Source organism: Mustelus asterias, chromosome 23 (genome assembly GCF_964213995.1).
Source record: "Mustelus asterias chromosome 23, sMusAst1.hap1.1, whole genome shotgun sequence".
Classification (NCBI taxonomy): Eukaryota; Metazoa; Chordata; class Chondrichthyes; order Carcharhiniformes; family Triakidae; genus Mustelus; species Mustelus asterias.
In genome coordinates, this window is record NC_135823.1 from 44,683,685 (window position 1) to 44,703,520 (window position 19,836).

Below are 19,836 nucleotides of genomic sequence, written 5' to 3' on the forward strand. Positions count from 1 at the left end.
GTATGCAGTGAATTTTTAATGCTGCATATTATGTGATGGAATTAAGGGATTTTCATGATTCCTAGTTTTTTTGATTACACTTTCAACTTTAAAAGGTTTCAGCGTAAGTTTCCATTTCGGTGATGGAGAACCTACATAGCATTTCTCTGATTGCACTTGCGCAGATCTCTTTGTTTCTAATGCTTTGCTGACTTCTGATCACTGGACACTAGAGCCTAATGTGGATCTGTGGGTCCAGTGTTTGCAGAGTGGAAATTGTGGGCAACATGGGTTGGGCCATGTTTTCTTCATTTACGTGAAATCACTGTTCATTCACTCATGTGGATAGAATCTGTTTTCATCAACAAACTTAGCCGCTGAAAATTGGTGGAGCAGGGAGGAACATGTTCCTGAATAACTTGCTGCAGCCTTCTCCCTGACGTCCATTGAAAAAGTGGTTAAATGCTGTGAAAAACCTAGTTTATAGTAACTGCAGTCTATCGTGGATGGTAAAATTTAAAATGGAAAAATGTTGCATGCTATTTACTGATAAAATGTGCTTTTCTCACATAGGATGGCGATCCATCTATTTATGCTTTCAAGGAAATTCTACACAACGAAAATCTTCTTTCACTTAAGTATGAGGTAATTGCAGGATTAAAACTATAAGGACTTGACTCCATTAAGATGTTTTGATGTTAATGAACTGCCATTCACAGAACACTCCCTGCTTGGACTGCAGAAGAATGACACCCCCCCCCCCCCCCCCCCCCCCCCCCCCAGTCCTCTGATGATGTAAAAACGATGTTACACAATTAAAGCTTTTTAAAAGTTTATTTATTAGTGTCACAAGTAGGCTTACATTAACACTGCAATGAAATGAATGTGAAAGTCTCCTAGTCACCCCACACTCTCTGTTTGGGTACACGGAGGGAGAATTTAGCTTGGCCAATGCACCTAACCAGCACATCTTTTGGACTGTGGGAGGAAACCGGAGCACCCGGAGGTAAGCCACGCAGACATGGAGAGAATGTGCAGACTCCGCACAGACAGTGACCCAAGTTAGTAATTGAACCCAAATCCCTGGCGCTGTGAGGCAGCAGTGCTAACCACTGTGCCGCCGTGCTGCCTGTCAGTATTCACGACGGTTTGATGCTCTGAGGGAAGGGGAGGGAGTGGAGTTGAGCAAGACCATATTAAGACTTTTTTTGTATGTGGTGTAATTCCCATGTGATGTAATTCCTATGTGATATAAAAAGGAAACATAATGTAGCTTAAAAGAACTGTGCTGTGTTTTTAAATATCAGAGAGGGCATATCTGCTCTGCTATATGGTTAAAGTTTCCATTCAAAGAATGGAGAAAATCTAGTCGGTAACTAAATTGGGTTTTTGAGATCACTACAAATTATTGGAGCCTTTGGGCACACATCTGCTAAGCTCTTTGAATTCCAAGTTCCAGATATCAATTCTTTATTCTGCATTTTCACACAAAAAAAGTATATACTTTCCACAGTCTGCACTTCCACTAACGTACGTTTCTTCAACTGAGTGATGCAACCTGATCAATTGGGACTGTGATCACCAAGGCAGCAATGACATTAATGAAGGGAGGAGAACCGTGTAATTGGCTCCTTAGACCCAAAATATGCGTGCATATTATTTTTTCCTCTCCTGTAGTTTAGTCGACATGTCCACAGGTGAATGAGCTCCGAGGCTTCAGCAACTGGCTCCATCTGAGCCTGTGAAATGATTGAGGAACAAACCACCTTCCAACACAAATCTTTCTTGCCCTCCCCCACATTCGCAACTCTTTTCTCTCCCCCGCCCCCCCCACCACCTCCCCACCATTGTCCCCGCTCTCCCAACCCTTTTCCACATCTCCCTTCCTCTCGCAACCTTTTCCTTGCCATCTCCCCCACACTCCCAACTCTTTTCCCCCATTGCCGCCACTCTCGTAACTCTTTCCCCCATCACCCCCATTCTCGCAATGCTTTCCCCCATCTCCTTGCTTAACACCAAAGAGCCATGCCAAACTAGTACGCAATTTAGGAGACATTTGTGTATAAATCGTTACAGCTTTAAAGGAACTATAGTTCAAAATTAAATGTGGTCAAAGGCTTTTGACCAATCTGTGACATTTGCTTCATTTGGCAACCATGCAGATGCTAATTTGAATTCGAGAGATGCTCAGGAAGAAGTGATGGAATTGCTTTGCTTACATTAAGAGAAGAACACAATGTAGGGTGTCCTCCAGCATCCATTTGGCTGCTCAATTAGTCGATGGTTCACTGCAGATTTTCATGCTAGCTCAGCTCCCAAAACACATTAAATTAAACGATGCCCATGTGGAGGGTGTGTAGAATTGGAAAAATGGAGATCCCACCAAGTAGATCATATATAATAATATATTCTTTGTCACCAAATGAAATAACATTTCCATGAAAATATACTGGTTTAACGTGTTAGAACTTAGTATTTTCTAAAAAATTTAGACATTATAATGAGTTGAACTAATAAAGGAGTGAGAAAAAGTAATGGCAATAATGGATGATGCAAATCACAAAAACAGAGAATTAAAGGATATGTTCAAAAATGGGAGGCAAATTTACACTCAGTTTTTGAATGTTTTCAAGGCTGTCCTTTCTGTGGGTGTTTGAGTTACATTTATAAAGGTGCATTACATTTTTGTATTTGTAGTGGTATCTCTGGCCTGTTCTATAGCCATGATGTGGAGATGCCGGCGTTGGACTGGGGTAAACACAGTAAGAGTTTTAACAACACCAGGTTAAAGTCCAACAGGTTTATTTGGTGGCAAATGCCTTTAGCTTTCGGAGCGCTGCTCCTGTGGACAGGACAGCCAGTGAGATTCAGTATTCTATAACTTGATTTTGTGTCTCTGTGCCCTGTTTGAGAGCAGATTTCCACTCTATCTGATGAAGAAGCAGTGCTCCGAAAGCTAATGGCATTTGCTACCAAACAAACCCGTTGGACTTTAATCTGGTGTTGTTAAAACTCTTACTATTCTATAGCAACATAATATATTTTCAAATATTTGTTCTCCTGTATCATATATACTCTCGTTAATGAGGGCCTGAAGATCTTGTGTCAGAACATACCTTCTGAATATAAGATTTATAATCTTTTGGTTACATTTACCTGGAAATAAATGTCCACTGAGCTTTGCCTTGTCCAATTCCTGTCCATGTACCACAGAATGAATTTTGATTTGTTCTTGATTTTTTTTTTAGAGCCTTGACTATGATAATAGCGAGAATCAGCTATTCATGGAGGAAGAAAGGAGAATTAGCAAAATAGTAAGTACGTTAATGCAATTTGCCCATTTGTTTTAGTAATATAATCATTTCCAATGCTGTTATCAGACAAAAATAAGTTGCCTTCCCCTCTCCTTTTATCTCACAGTATTACTGAAACCTGTTGGTTTCTCTTTCTTGTCCTTTCTCACCTTTGAACTTTTCCTTTCTTATGTTTCGCTGCTCTGTATGACTCCCCAATTCTTATCATAATGTCATCAATTTCTATGTCTTATGCAGCAAGGTGCCAGCAAACATGTACCCGGTTGGGGGTAGGATCAAGCTGTGTAAGAAGCTGGGCAAGTGGAAGTGAAATTAGGGAATTGAGATTGTGGCTGAGAAGTAGCATTTCTGCTTCACTGTCTGGCAATTGTCACTGAATATTTGCTCGGCTTTTTTTAATGAACTTGCATGTTTTAAATCATTTACCTAATGGTTTATATTTTGAATTAAATTGCTTTTTCATATGGCGATGTGTAGTATAAGGATATCAACTGCTGTCTGTATCACTGATTAGTTTGTACCGGCAGTGAGGCTACATTCAACAGAGCAGGGAGAGGGAGGTTTGGGATTGAGTACGTTTGCTCAAACTAGATGCAAGGCAAAACTTTAAATCTTTGACTGAGTGATTTGAACCTTAGCCAAAGGAATATGACTGGGGCTCAACTGCGTTGAGGCTGCACCAGACTCTGTCTGCTTAGAACTATTAGATGTGCATCCGAAGGTCATGCACAGGGAAGCAGGAATGGCGTTGTGGGAGGAAGAAAGCTATGTCAGGAGCAGAGGCTGGAGTTTATCTTTTTAAAGGCCTTTACTGTGGACAGAATAGTTGTACATATCAATATTGATGAGCCTTGAGTCATATTTCTGATGTCGTATAAGATTTTCAAGAGCTTTTTCATCACTTAATTAGCTCATTTACCAATCTGTTACCTACAAGCCAAGTGACATGCAAATTTGCTGTGGACTACATGGTTGGTCTTGGAAATAAATGCATTGTTATGGATGGAAGAGAGGTAGATGGTGGGATATCTTTTCTCTTTCCTCCTTCCTCGTCACCTCTTGGTTGTCTGCAATAGATCTGTGTCTGAGAGGGAGTATTTTAAACCTTGTGATTTTATAGACACAAAGCAGGCTTTCAGGTAAATTTAAATCATAGAAATCATAGAAACCCTACAGTGCAGAAGGAGGCCATTCGGCCCATCGAGTCTGCACCGACCACAATCCCACCCAGGCCCTACCCCCACATATTTTACCCGCTAATCCCTCTAACCTACGCATCTCAGGATTCTAAGGGGCAATTTTTAACTTGGTCAATCAACCTAACCCGCACATCTTTGGACTGTGGGAGGAAACCGGAGCACCCGGAGGAAACCCACGCAGACACGAGGAGAATGTGCAAACTCCACACAGACAGTGACCCGAGCCGGGAATCGAACCCAGGACCCTGGAGCTGTGAAGCAGCAGTGCTAACCACTGTGCTACCGTGCCGCCCCAAATCAGAAGAGAGGATAATTCACTCGAGACCCGAGGGCGGCACGGTAGCACAGTGGTTAGCACTGCTGCTTCACAGCTCCAGGGACCTGGGTTCGATTCCCGACTCGGGTCGCTGTCTGTGTGGAGTTTGTCATTCTCCTCGTGTCTGTGTGGGTTTCCTCCGGGTGCTCCGGTTTCCTCCCACAGTCCAAAGATGTGCGGGTTAGGTTGATTGGCCATGCTAAAATTGCCCCTTAGTGTCCTGAGATGAATAGGTTAGAGGGATTAGCGGGTAAAATATGTGGGGATATGGGGGTGGGGCCTGGGTGGGATTATGGTCGGTGCAGACTCGATGGGCTGAATGGCCTCTTTCTGCGCTGTAGGGTTCTATGAAAAACCCTGAAATGTAATTACAGCAGAAAACACTCACTCCTTCACGCATGACAGGAGCCAGTACAGGCCAGGCCACAAGCCAATCACAGACCACACTTAAGTACCACCTAACTCTCCAAACGGCCAGGACCTATTGCGAGCCAATCACAGCTCATGCTCGGGAACCACCTTACAGTCCTGATGCCAGGCACCTACTCCCCACACTCAGAAAAGCCCGACTTGGTGTTGGCAGGGGCCACTTGACAGAAATATCTGAGTGGCCTACAGACAACATGATCAGTGCTCCAATCAGTTGAGGCAATGCCCGCTCATACTGCAGAGCTAGAAAAAATGGCGCTCTTATGAGCTAACATGAGGGTTGTCTGAGACTGACAGGATGCTGGTATAGTGATTAATGAGTGATAATGTTATTAATTAGTGTCGGATTGAACTGGTAGTAACTGGGTGGATTGCGGTGCACTGTGTTCCCCGAGAGCAATTGGCTGGGGAGAGAATTGTTCAGGCTCAGTGGAATTTAGAGGGGACAGATTCATTCCCCCTCTCTGTGTCACATTAAATCAGTCGACGGGAACAACTGATGTGACTTGGGGCCCAGCTGGATGGAAAAGCTCAATACAACATAGCTGCTTTCTGCTATATCTTTGTTACTGCCAACCTCGCATTGAACTATATAAAATATACAGCACAAAGAGAAAATTCGGCTCAAGTGCCATGATGTCACTACTGCCAGCTTGCCATGACATCTCTTCCGCCAATGTGTTCTGGAATATGTCCAGCCAGAGTTGACAACTATAGTGGTACCTCACAGATATGTTAATTACAAGATTGCTGCTAGACCAGTCCTTTAGGTTAGTGATGCCAAGTTAATATGTGTAGGCAAAGATTGCTTAAGACAATGTCATAATATTATTGCGTTTCACAATCTTAGTGACTCTTTTTGGTAGCCATGCTGAATGTTGGAAAGTCCTGAACTAAGAGCAGCTGAAAGCTGTCTCATTTACTCTTCCTCTTTGGCACATCTAACTTTGGAATTCAGTTACCCCCCCCCCCCCACCCCCAAAATTACCTGAATATATATACTTCCGCACACACTGACCTTCTGTGAATGAGGGGTTTCATGGTCTATATTATGATGTGAAATAGTGTTGCTGTTGGATTATACTCTGTTCATTTTCAACACTGAATTATAGAAGCTTTTTCCAAAGTTGTAATAGCTTGATCATTTCTGATGGCTTGCTTACAGTTTTTTTCCCCTTTTTTCTCCGTAGGGCTTTCATGTACTTGAAGTCAAACGATGGGTCGTCTGTTGCTTCATAGGAATCCTTACTGGCCTTATTGCCTGTTTTATAGATATTGTTGTGGAACTTCTTGCTGACATGAAGTACAATGTAATTAAAAAGAGTATCCTTTTCCATGATTTTTTTACTGGATAGCGTATCCTTCCTTTGGCAGCACCTTCCAAAGCCATGACCTCTGCCACCTAGAAGGACAAGGGCAGCAGCTTCAAGGGAGCACCACCACCTGGAAGCTTCCCTTCAAGCCGCACATCATTCTGACTTGGAAATGTATCTTAGAAATCTTAGAAACCCTACAGCACAGAAAGAGGCCATTCGGCCCATCAAGTCTGCACCGACCACAATCCCACCCAGGCCCTATCCCCATATCCCTACATATTTACCCACTAATGCCTCTAACTTACGCATCCCAGGACAGTAAGGGCAATTTTAGCATGGCCAATCAACCGAACCCACACATCTTTAGACTGTGGGAGGAAACCGGAGCACCCGGAGGAAACCCACGCAGACACGAGGAGAATGTGCAAACTCCACAGACAGTAACCCAAGCCGGGAATCGAATCCAGGTCCCTGGAGCTGTGAAGCAGCAGTGCTAACCACTGTGCTACCGTGCCGCCCAATGTATCGCCATTATTCACTGTCACTGGGTCAAACTCCTGGAGCTGCCTCTCGAGCATTACTGTGGGTGTACCTACACCAGATGGACAGCAGCATTTCAAGAAGGTGGCTCACCACCACCTTCTCGAGGGCAATTAGAGATGGGCGATAAATACTGGCCGAGCCGGCAATGCTAATAACTCATAAACGGATAAATAAAGTAAAGTATCTCTGTCGCTGGTTTGTCTACTTGTGTTTGTATAATCTTTCCCTTCAACTATTCTATGCAGATTGCCATTGTCCTTCCTTAAATAATATGTAGATATCGACCAGTCTATTGGAGAAGGTGGATTATCCATTTCGCTTGTCCTTTGGGCATCACTGAATGCAGGTTTTGTGGTAGTTGGCTCTTTAATGGTGGCATTTATAGAGGTAATTAGATTTTCTGTTACTCTGCATATTTTTATCAACCTAATTTTATAAACCTTGTAAATCAATGAACTGCTGGGTAAGCAAGGTTGAAAATGGATTTTAAAATGTAATTTTATGACTGAGTTTATAATTTTGCAACAATATTATTCAGTATTCGCAAACAGTATCCTGTTATCAATATTCCTTTTAGTAATTAAATGTATTTAGATTGTGCAGCTTTCATAACGGACTGAATATCAATTGTTTTCTCTCTCTACGGATGCTGATGGACCTGCTGTGTTTTTCCAGCACTCCCTGTTTTATTTCAGAATTCCAGTAGTCACAGCATTTTGCTTCTACTAAAATGTCTTTGCTGTTGCCTTATGAAAGACATTTTTTCAACCTGTGTAATATAACACTTTTTAATGTGTTTTGGGTAATAACTGATGGTTGAGATCTTCTACCCCAATTGCTTTTTCTAATTTTCTTGCCAACTTGTCAAATTGCTTGAATATATTAGCAATTAATCCTAAAAGGTGGCTTTTTGCATCATTCAGAAAGCAATTGGATTTTCCTGTTTAAAGCTGCAGCATAATTTGAGCCTGACAGATTGATATTGTACACCATTAGTCACTGTGATCTCCTCCATTGGTTTGGTTATCATTGCATGTTTTTGAAACACGTATGACATGTAATACCCAGATACATATTATCAGGAATGAATGGCCATAAGAGTGAAGAACCACTGCTGTGTTCACTTTCATTAGACTCTGTTTTTCCTTGCAAAACCAGAGAAATTTATAGTGCACATGGACTCTTTTAGAATATTGTATATTAATGACTCTGCTGAAACAATCCAGGACCAGCCGTGTAGCCAAGCTATCTTACCCATTACTTTAAATTACTGTTTCATTCACTTTCCCTAAAATATACTGCAGTCTCTGCCTCAGTCAGTGGCCCTGGCATCAAGGGAGATGTTGAACTGTGGAGTGGGAGGTTAAACTAATGTATCCTTGGATGAGTTCAACTGCAGCATTCAAACAAAACTCAACACCATCTAGGGCAAAGGAGTTCATTTGATTGGAACTCCTACTACCAATACACAGCTGCAGCGGTTTGTACCATCTTACAGGATGCACTGTAACAATTCATCAAAGCTCCTTGGACTGTATCTTGCAAACCCCTGACCTCTACCACCCAAAAGAATAAGGGCAGCAGACCTAGGGGAACACCACTACCTGTAAGTTCCCCTCTAAGTCATATGCCACCACTACCTTCTCAAAGGCAGTTGGAGATGGGCAATAAATGCACCCCATGAAGAAATAATAAAAAATGTCCTAAAGTCGTTCAAGTATAATTTAATATGTAGGTGAATATGGCAGCCATTTTTCAAACAAGCTAGTTATATAAAAACGACTGCCTCATTCAACTATATAATATCATGAGAGAGTGCTGCATTGCCAGAGATGCTGTTCCGCAAATGAGACATTAAACCAGTGATACCATAGGATCTTTAATGCCTGCTTAAATAGGCAGATAGGAGCTTGCCTTAACATTGCATTTGCGGAACGGTGTCTTTTGGCAGTGCAGCATTCCCTTAGCATTGTACTGAACTAGTTGCCTAGGTTATGTACTCGGGTTAATCCACAGATGTTTGTATTATGACTTTGGTCTGAAACATAGTCTGTAGGGCAATGTGTGGATAGAAAACGAAAATATCGCAGATGCTGCAAATCTGAACTAAAAACAGAAGATGCTGGAAGTCATTAGGCAGCATCTGTGGAGAGGGTGAAGGATCGCCAACCTGAAATGTTAACATTGCTGTGTTCTCCACAGATGTTGTCTGACCTGCTAAATATTTTCTCTGTTTCTATGCAACATAGGCTGAATTGGGCAGTACAGTATGTGTATACTATATTTATTATAAAATGTATGGAAATTAGATTGGAAGCAAACCATGACCTCATGGAATCTGTTATTGGTTGTTCCATATTTAGGGTAATTGATTCTGATCCCATTTCTCTTCTGATCAAATGTGTCGAGTTTCCTTTTTAAATGGTAGTTCATGCTTCATTTGCAGTGAAGCATTTCATGTCCAATAATGCATTGTTCTAAAGTTTCACTAGCATTGATCCACAGTTTGTCCTCTACTAATTTGTGAATTAGTACAAACCTTTCATGATACTCAGTCTCAAAACCTTTCTCATTTTGTAAAACTCTTTTAGATTTCTCAGCGTTATCACTGATTTTGGTGAATTCTTTTTCCTCCTTTTCCGCAGCATTGCAATTCTTTGTTGGAGCAGACTTCCTGGAGCTGCCTGCAGTATTCCAATTATGAACTAATGAATGTTTTGTACAAAATCAGCATTTTCTTACTTTTCTATTCAATACATAAAACCCAGAATCACTTTTTCCTCTTTTGCAAATTTTTCTATCGATGTTCCCGTTATTGAAAGATCGGTATTTCTGCTCCCATGGATTTCTCTGTGCCTCCACCCTGATCAGAATTTTACCATTTAGGGTGTAGACTATAAGACATGGGAGTAGAAGGAGGCAATTTGGTCCACTGTAATGATGCTATGCCATGTAATGAGTTTATGACTGATTTGATATGATAATGCTCAACTCCACTTTCCCACTTTTTTCCCCATAACCCTTGATTCCCTTACTGATTTAAAACCTGTCTATCTCAGCCATGAACATATTTAACGACCCAGCCTCTACAGTCCTCTGAGGTAAAAACAAAATTCCACAGATTCACTGCCCTCTGGGAGAAGAAATTCCACATCTCTGCCTTAAATGGGCAACCCCCTTACTCTGAGATTATGCCCTCTGTGTCCTAGACTCTCACAAGAGGAAACAACTTCTCCGTATACTTCCCATCAACATTCCAATGCCAAAGATATGTGATTTTTGCATTTAACTGCATCTTCACACTTCACTAACCTGGCTTTATCCTCATGCTATCGCTTGCATTTTTTTGACAATGCTATGTCTCATAATAAATATCATAACTAATTCCTATTTATCTCAGCGATTGGTTTGCTTGGGGGTGTTGAGTTTGTTCTATGCAGCAAAAATGGTTTGCGATTAAACAAAAAACTTTTACAATCTGACCACCTCGAAGGGCAGTGCTGGATTATCTTTGTGACTTTTTTTATTGGATGTTTTGCTTTAGCCTGTAGCAGCTGGCAGTGGAATTCCCCAGATCAAATGTTTCCTCAATGGAGTAAAAGTCCCACATGTGGTTCGACTTAAGGTAGGCAGAACATTTTATTGAATGAACTGAGTGGATCTTGTTCTTAAACTCCAGTTTGGTGCCTGATAATTTGTATTTTGGACAGCACTTGGACGTGGAACCATAGTTTGTGCTCCACAGTACAAATTGATTCTTATTAAAAACTGAGTTATAAAAAGTTAACTTGTGGTAGTTGCATTTTTAGGTTGTGAAACGTGCTCCACAGAGTCTTTCATGATGGCAGGATGGCTCAAAGTGCTTCCCAACTGATGGAGCACTTTTTGAAGGGTAACCACTGATGTAATACAGGAAACACAACAACCAATATGCACACAAAACACTCCCACAAGCAGAAGTGGGTAAAAAAAAAATCAGGTGGTTGAAGTGCTTGCCATGGGTCAGTTGGTAACACTCTTGCATCCGAGTCACAAAGTTGTAAGGACAGAGTGGTGAAGAAGGCATTCAGCATGCTTGGTTTCATCGGCCAGAACATTGAATACAGGAATTGGGACATTTTGTTGAAGTTGTACAAGACATTGATAAGGCCACACTTGGAATACTGTGTGCAGTTCTGGTCACCCTATTATAGAAAGGATATTATTAAACTAGAAAGAGTGCAGAAAAGATTCACTAGGATGCTACCGGGACTTGATGGTTTGGGTTATAAGGAGAGGCTGGATAGACTGGGACTTTTTTCTCTGGAGCTTGGGAGGCTGAGGGGTGATCTTATTGAGGTCTATAAAATAATGAGGGGCACAGATCAGCTAGATAGTCAATATCTTTTCCCAGAAGTAGGGGAGTCTAAAACTAGAGGGCATAGGTTTAAGGTGAGAGGGGAGAGATACAAAAGTGTCCAGAGGGGCAATTGTTTCACACAGAGGGTGGTGAGTGTCTGGAACAAGCTGCCAGGGGTAGTAGTCGAGGCGGGTACAATGCTGTCTTTTAAAAAGCATTTAGAAAGTTATATGGATAAGATGGGTATAGAGGGATATGGGCCAAATGCAGGCAATTGGGATTAGCTTAGGGGTTTAAAAAAAAAAGGGCAGCATGGACAAGTTGGGCCGAAGCGCTGTTTCCATGCTGTAAACCTCTCTGAGTCTATGACAAGTCCAGGACTTTGAGCACAAAAATCAAGGCTGGTACTCCAATGCAGTACTGAAATGTCGTCTATCAGATAAGAAGAAATCATAGAAATCATAGAAACCCTACAGTGTAGAAAGAGGCGATTCGGCCCATTGAGTCTACACCGACCACAATCCCACCCAGGCCCTACCCCCATATCCCTACATATTTACCTGCTAATCCCTCTAACCTACCCATCTCAAGACACTAAGGGGCAATTTTAGCACGGCCAATCAACCTAACCCGCACATCTTTGGACTGTGGGAGGAAACCGGAGCACCCAGAGGAAACCCACGCAGACACGAGGAGAATGTGCAAACTCCACACAGACAGTGACCCAAGCCGGGAATCGAATCCAGGTCCCTGGAGCTGTGAAGCAGCAGTGCTAACCACTGTGCTACCGTGCCGCCTTAAACCGCTTTAAAGAAGTTAAAATTGAGGCGCTCTCTCCTAATGGGGATATAAAAGATTCCATTTCGCTTTTTTGAAGAAAAGCTGTTCTAGGTGTCTTGGGCAACATTTATCCCTCAATCAACATCACAGAAACAGACTGGTCATTATCATATTGCTATTTGTGACAGTCATAAAATTTAAAACCAAGATATTCAAGGGATGTAATCAGGAAGCCTCTTTTCACAAATTATTGTGAAAACCGAGAATTATTTTCCCCAAAGGGCTGTGGCTGTTGGGTCAATTGAAATTATCAAGAGTGCAGTTAACATTTTTATTGGGTAAGGATATCGAGTAATGGGGATGAATGGTGGGAAACAGGGCTGAGACATAGTTTGAATAGCAGAACAAGCTCCCTTATCCATGTAAAATATGCCTGATGCACACTGTGGTGTCACTCAAGAAAATGTTTTCTATTTTTGACTACTTAAAGGAGAAGGAAAATCAAGAAAAATGATACTGACGTTGAGTGAATGTAGAAATTCTGTGTTAGTGTTATAATGTTGGGTATTATTGATTTCAAGAAGCTCCATTTTCATGATCTTACAAATCTTTACTGATGGCTGAGATACATTATTAATCTCCTTGTGGAACGGCGACAACTCCGATTCAATCCTTGTTTTTTTTACCAGGAAGGTGAGGGCAGGAATGGAGTGAGGTGGAGGATGAATGTGTGGCTGAAGGACTGGTGCAGGGGGCAGGGATTCAGGTTCCTGGACCATTGGGACCTCTTTAGGGGCAGGGGTGATCTGTATACAAAAAACGGGTGGAACTTGAATCACACGGGGACCAATATCCTGGCCGGTAGGTTGGCTAAGGCTACTGGGGAGAATTTAAACTAGATAGGTTGGGGGGAGGGGAGCTAGAAGAGTTGACTAGGATCAAGGAACTAATTGATGGGGGGGAGGATGCAGGGGTAAGGGGAATTACAAAATTAATGGTAGAGGAGAGGGTGCAAATGAATGAAGGCGGTAATTTAGATAAGGGAGTAGAGGGAGACGGTGTTCGCGACTCATCAAAGCGGGTTCAGATAAAAGCTGGAATAAGGACACTTTGCCTGAATGCACGAAGCATTCGGAACAAGGTGAATGAGTTGATGGTGCAAATCAGCACAAGTGGGTACGATCTAGTGGCCATTACAGAAACGTGGCTGAAAGGTGACCAGGACTGGGAGATGAATATCCAGGGGTATCAGGCGTTTAGGAAGAATAGACAGGAAGGAAAAGGTGGTGGGGTCGCGCTATTAATAAGAGATAATATCAGGGTAGTACTGAGGGATGACATAGGCTCTGAGGAACAAAACGTGGAATCATTATGGGTAGAGATGAGGAATAGTAGAGGGAGAAAGACACTAGTAGGTGTGGTATATAGGCCCCCAAATAATAATGTTGAGGTAGGGAGGGCTGTAAACAAGCAGATAAGGGATGCGTGTAAAAACGGAACGGCAATAATCATGGGGGACTTCAACATGCACATTGACTGGCAGACTCAAGTCGGTAAGGGTGGAATGGAGGAAGAGTTCTTAGAATGCTGTCGGGATAGTTTCCTTGAACAGCATGTTACGGAACCGACGAGGGAACGAGCTATTTTGGATCTGGTATTGTGTAACGAGGTAGGTAGAATTAAGGATCTTATTGTGAAGGACCCTCTTGGGTCTAGTGACCACAATATGGTCGAATTTCTGATTCAGATGGAAGAGGAGAAAGTTTGGTCTCAAACCAGTGTCCTCTGTTTGAACAGAGGGAAATATGATAGGATGAGGGATGAATTGGCTAAGGTAGACTGGGAGAGCAGGCTGGCAGGTAGGATAGCTGAGGAACAGTGGAGGATTTTTAAGGAGATCCTTTTCAGTTCTCAGCAAAAGTATATTCCAGCAAAAAACAAGGATTGTAAGAAAAGGGAGAACCAGCCGTGGATAACGAAGGAAATAAAGGAGAGTATTAAAATAAAAACAGCTGCGTACAGAGTGGCCAAAAATAGTGGAGAAACAAGTGATTGGGAAAAATTTAAGAAACAACAAAGAGAGACTAAGAAAGCGATAAAGAAAGGAAGGATAGACTATGAAGCTAGGCTAGCAATTAATATAAAAAATGATAGTAAAAGTTTTTATAAATATATAAAAAGGAATAGAGTGGCTAGAGTGAATGTTGGACCCTTGGAGGACGAGAGGGGGGAGTTAATAGTGGGAAATGAGGATATGGCTGAGTCTTTAAATACGTTTTTTGTGTCGGTCTTCACGGTGGAGGACACAAATAGTTTGCCAAATATTAACGATAGAGGGTTGGCAGCAGGAGAAATACTTAATACGATTAATGTTACCAGAGAGGCAGTGCTGGGTAGACTAATGGGACTGAAGGTGGACAAGTCCCCGGGTCCGGATGGAATGCATCCCAGGGTATTGAAAGAAATGTCAGAGGTAATAGTGGATGCGTTAGTGATTATTTATCAAAACTCGTTGCATTCTGGGGTAGTGCCGGTTGATTGGAAAACGGCTAATGTTACGCCGCTGTTTAAAAAAGGAAGGAGACAAAAGGTGGGTAACTATAGGCCGGTCAGCTTAACGTCTGTAGTAGGGAAAATGCTGGAATCCATTATTAAAGAGGAGATAGCAGGGCATCTGGATAGAAATGGTTCGATCAATCAGACGCAGCATGGATTCATGAGGGGAAAGTCGTGCTTGACGAACATGTTGGATTTTTATGAAGATGTGACGAGGGCGGTTGATGGAGGAGAACCGGTGGATGCGGTGTTTTTGGATTTCCAAAAGGCGTTTGATAAGGTGCCCCATAAAAGGCTGCTGAAGAAGATTAGGGCACACGGAGTTGGGGGTAGTGTGTTAAAGTGGATTGGGGACTGGCTATCCGACAGGAAGCAAAGAGTCGGAATAAATGGGTGTTTTTCCGGTTGGAGGAAGGTAACTAGTGGCGTGCCGCAGGGATCGGTACTCGGGCCGCAACTGTTTACCATTTATATAGATGATCTGGAGGAGGGGACGGAGTGTAGGGTAACGAAGTTTGCAGACGACACAAAGATAAGTGGAAAAGTGAATCGTGTGGAGGACGGAGAAGATCTGCAGAGAGATTTGGACAGGCTGAGTGAGTGGGCGAGGATATGGCAAATGGAGTATAACGTTGATAAATGCGAGGTTATACACTTTGGAGGAAATAATAACAAATGGGATTACTATCTCAATGGAAACAAATTAAAACATGCTACCGTGCAAAGGGACCTGGGGGTCCTTGTGCATGAGACGCAAAAGCCCAGTCTGCAGGTACAACAGGTGATCAAGAAGGCAAATGGGATGTTGGCCTATATTGCGAGGGGGATAGAATATAAAAGCAGGGATGTCTTGATGCACCTGTACAGGGCATTGGTGAGGCCGCAGCTGGAATACTGTGTGCAGTATTGGTCCCCTTATATGAGGAAGGATATATTGGCATTGGAGGGAGTGCAGAGAAGGTTCACCAGGTTGATACCGGAGATGAGGGGTTTGGATTATGAGGAGAGGCTGAGGAGATTGGGTTTGTACTTGTTGGAGTTTAGAAGGATGAGGGGGGATCTTATGGAGACTTATAAGATAATGCGGGGGCTGGATAGGGTGGAGGCGGAGAGATTCTTTCCACTTAGTAAGGAAGTTAAAACTAGAGGACACAGCCTCAAAATAAAGGGGGGTCGGTTTAAGACAGAGTTGAGGAGGAACTTCTTCTCCCAGAGGGTGGTGAATCTCTGGAATTCTCTGCCCACTGAGGTGGTGGAGGCTACCTCGCTGAATATGTTTAAAGCGCGGATGGATGGATTCCTGAGCGGTAAGGGAATTAAGGGTTATGGGGATCAGGCGGGTAAGTGGTACTGATCCACGTCAGATCAGCCATGATCTTATTGAATGGCGGGGCAGGCTCGAGGGGCTAGATGGCCTACTCCTGCTCCTATTTCTTATGTTCTTATGTTCTTATTAGGTGATTGCTAAAATTGGCCAGGATGTTAATTCCAATAACACCGCATGGTGAAAGAATTAGAATAAAGCTAGTCTTTTACCTCAGGCAGGTTTATTCACAAGACAGCTCATGGTTCCAGTTGTGCCTATTTGTAGCTGAGCCAATACTTTAATACTTACACCCATCTTTAACAATGCAATTGGCATAATAATGTCATTGCCATACAATGCAATTGCTGATACATTGACAGAGGAATCCTCATTTAGGGGGTGGAAAAACAACTAGGGTTCCTAGTGACCTCCTATATTGTAAGTAGTTCACAGTAATCAATGCCAGGCAATGTTTGGGCCTGTTTATGTGGTTATCAATATTCACTGTCTAGCTTAGAAGTGAACAATCACCGTTTAGTTTAGAATTGAGAAACGATTATTCTTTCTGGAACCATACCCCTTACAGGTAGAGAGGAAATAGAAATAGGAAAGGAAATTAATTGAATGCTTACTGAAGTAAAGTTTATCTCCATTTGTATTTTACTATGACTATGGTTGCTCACTAGTTATTGCATGTTGCTTTTGACTCGGTGAGGGGAAGCAAAATAAGTGCAATCTAGCCTTTGGTCTTCCTTTCATCTTGCTACTTCTGCAATGGTCTTTAATATTCCTTATCCCCATTAAAATGCTTGCCATCTCCCACTATTATTTTCTTTGGTATGGTCCCCATTTTTAGTCCTGTAAGTCCATGCTTCTTCTTTATTGACTCTTAGTACAACTCGGGTGATAATGAGAGACAGTTTGCTTCAGGATTTAAGTAGGGCCTTTTTTTTGAAAAGTTTAAGATAAGGGAATGATGAACTGTGTATGGCTTGTTTCGCTTACTTAATAAATGTTCTTGAGACATTGAGGGTGTGATCTTACGAAAGGAATTCGAAGTGCCGAACGAGCGAGGAAATGGGAGAATGGCGCTGGTGTTTTTGGCGAGCCGTGAGTTGCAATCTTACTGTTCCGTTGCAATTCTCACCAGTAGGGGGCGGAGCATAAGCTCACCGGTGAAGCTGGCTGCAGAGTGCTTGGGACACCATTGCACAGGCACCCGGATCTCCCAGTGAACTGGGAGACCTCCTGCACTGTGCCAGTCCCTCCCAACCCTGCTGATTGCTCTCTGTGCCAGTTCCCCCACTAATCATTCCCTCCCACGAATCCCCACCTCCTTGGCACTCTTGGTACAGTAATGGTGCCTGGTGGGCACTGCCAGGGTGTGAAACTCGACTCGCAAGTTGATATTTGTAAGTGATCCCTAACGATCACATCCAGAACTCACCAGTGACATGTCAAACAAGTCATTAATATTTAAATTGGCTTCAAGCTGATTTCGCTGGCAAAACAGGGCCTGTAAGATTGTGTGAGCTGAGAAAATGGGTGTGAACCAGATTTTCCGCCACTCAAGCAATCTTACCACTTCGCCTTGCCGAATAACGGGTGGGATGAGGTTGTAATTTTGCGCCCTAGAGTCCTGTCATAATATTCAAGCACCCGGGATAATTACAAAAATATGCACCCTTCTTTACAATGGATGTAAACAAGTGAGTTTTCAATAAAGGGAGTTCTGAATAAAATTTTTGCCCAGTTATTAATCCGTTTTAAAGATGCATGTGGGATCCTCAGCTTTATAATCGCAAGGAAAGAGTACAAAGGTAAGGCTGTGATGGTCAGCCTTTCCAAATCGATGAATAGACCTTAAAAGGGAGAAAGAAATAGACTAGTATTTACAGGGAAAGTAAGCTCAACTTCTGGTGGGAAAGTATTGAAAGAATAAATCTTCCTTTTGGGAAGACACTGATCAACCAAAGGCAGCACGGATTCATTGAGAAAAGGTTTGACTAACATGATGCAATCTTTTGGGGAGTTAACAAGTAGGGTTGGCGTTTCATTTGACATAGTATATGTGGATTTTAGCGTGGCTTTTGAGGAGATCCCATATGACAGACTGGTCCCAAAAGTTAAAGCCCATAGGATCCAAGGCAAAGTGGCAAGTTGGATCCAAAATTAGTTCAGAGACAGAAAAAAAAGGCTAATGGTAATTTTTGTGACTGGAGGGCTGTTTCCAGTGGGATTCTCCCACTGTCAGTACTAGGTTGCTTGCTTTAAGTGGTTTGTATCAATACTTTGGATTTGAATGTAAGGATGTGTGATCAAGAAATTTGTAGATGACACAAAAAATGACCATGTGGTTGATAATGAAGGAATCTATAGACTGCAGAAAGGTATCAGTGAACATTTGGGGGGGTTGAATGGTGGGGGTTTCCTCTCCTCTCTCTCTGCTCTTTAAATTTATGGTTGTGCTTATCTTGCAGACCCTGCTGGTGAAGGTGCTTGGTGTGATTTCTTCTGTCGTTGGTGGACTGGCAGTTGGGAAGGTAATGTAAAACAGAGATAACCAGCTGTGTATTTTTGCATAATGTTTGCTACAATTATCTTACATGAACTGCATTGCACCATTTTCTCCGATGGATTTGTAATTGAGGAATGTGTTATGGAGAACAAATTCATCCAATAATTAAGGCTAATTCACATCAAGGCAAATAAATGCTGCAAAATGTGATATTAAAATTTTACATGCCACTCTTGTATTTACAAAAATGATACATTTAACAATTGGTGCAACATTTAGTACCAAGATAAATTAATACTAAAAAGCTATATGTATGTTACAAAACAAGTAATTTGTTTAGTTGTGGTTTTAGTTGTGGTCCAGTCTTAAGTATTCTGTTATAGCTACAAATTGATCAGTATTCGGACCTAAAATGTGCGTTGTCATTCTGCTGTGTGTGTGCAGACTATTCAGTATTTCCTGTTTGCACATTTTTTTTACGCGATCTATAAAGTTCTGTGGTTTGAATTAAGGAACTGCAATTAAGGAGCAGAAGTTTTAAGTTGGTTTCACAAAATTGTTTAGCAATTTGACGGAATGTAGGAACTTGCAGAACTCAAGACCATTGTGATCAATCTAGTAGGTCTGCACTGTTTCTTATAATGTGTGTGCAAAGAACTGCACATAACTTGGTGGAGTTGTGAATGTTACAAAGTGCAAAGTAAAAACAGGAAATGGAAATAGCCTAACTTGTACATGTTTCTATTTCTGAAAATTTCTTTCTTATACAATTTTGGATCATTGTTGCTAGCTCATTGGGAATAATCAAGATCTACCCTCTTGGCAAACCATGATTATAGAGTCATAGAGATATACAGCATGGAAACAGGCCCTTCAACCCAACTCGTCCATGCTGACCAGGTTTCCTAAACTAATTCCATTTGCCTACGTTTGGCCCATATCCCTCTAAACCTTTCCTGTCCATGTACCTGTCCAAATCTCTTTTAAATGTTGTAATTGTACCTGCCTCCACCATCTCCTCTGGCAGCTCATTCCATATCGCACTACCCTCTGTGTGAAGAAGTTGACCCTCAGGGCGTTTTATCCTGCTGTTCACTATCCAGGGCTAAAATAGTGCTCTTCCCCTTCCCACTTCCTCAATCCCACCTAAACACCACTTCTATTCTTCAACCCCTTGTCCATTGTATAGTCTAGAATGTTAAAACACACCAGTACAAGGTCTGCCGAACATTGTCGTCACA

General features: G+C 42.2%; 1 protein-coding gene across 1 annotated transcript in view; it reads left to right on the forward strand.

Annotated features, from left to right (window-relative positions):
- The window catches only part of clcn7 (chloride channel 7), a 68,247-nt gene that overhangs the window by 11,336 nt on the left and 37,075 nt on the right, over window positions 1-19,836 (forward strand). The window contains exons 3-8 of the mRNA XM_078240414.1: window positions 553-624; window positions 3,228-3,293; window positions 6,428-6,560; window positions 7,374-7,483; window positions 10,641-10,721; window positions 18,558-18,620. Coding sequence (XP_078096540.1) covers window positions 553-624; window positions 3,228-3,293; window positions 6,428-6,560; window positions 7,374-7,483; window positions 10,641-10,721; window positions 18,558-18,620 — 525 coding nt within the window. The remainder of the gene's footprint in view (window positions 1-552; window positions 625-3,227; window positions 3,294-6,427; window positions 6,561-7,373; window positions 7,484-10,640; window positions 10,722-18,557; window positions 18,621-19,836) is intronic.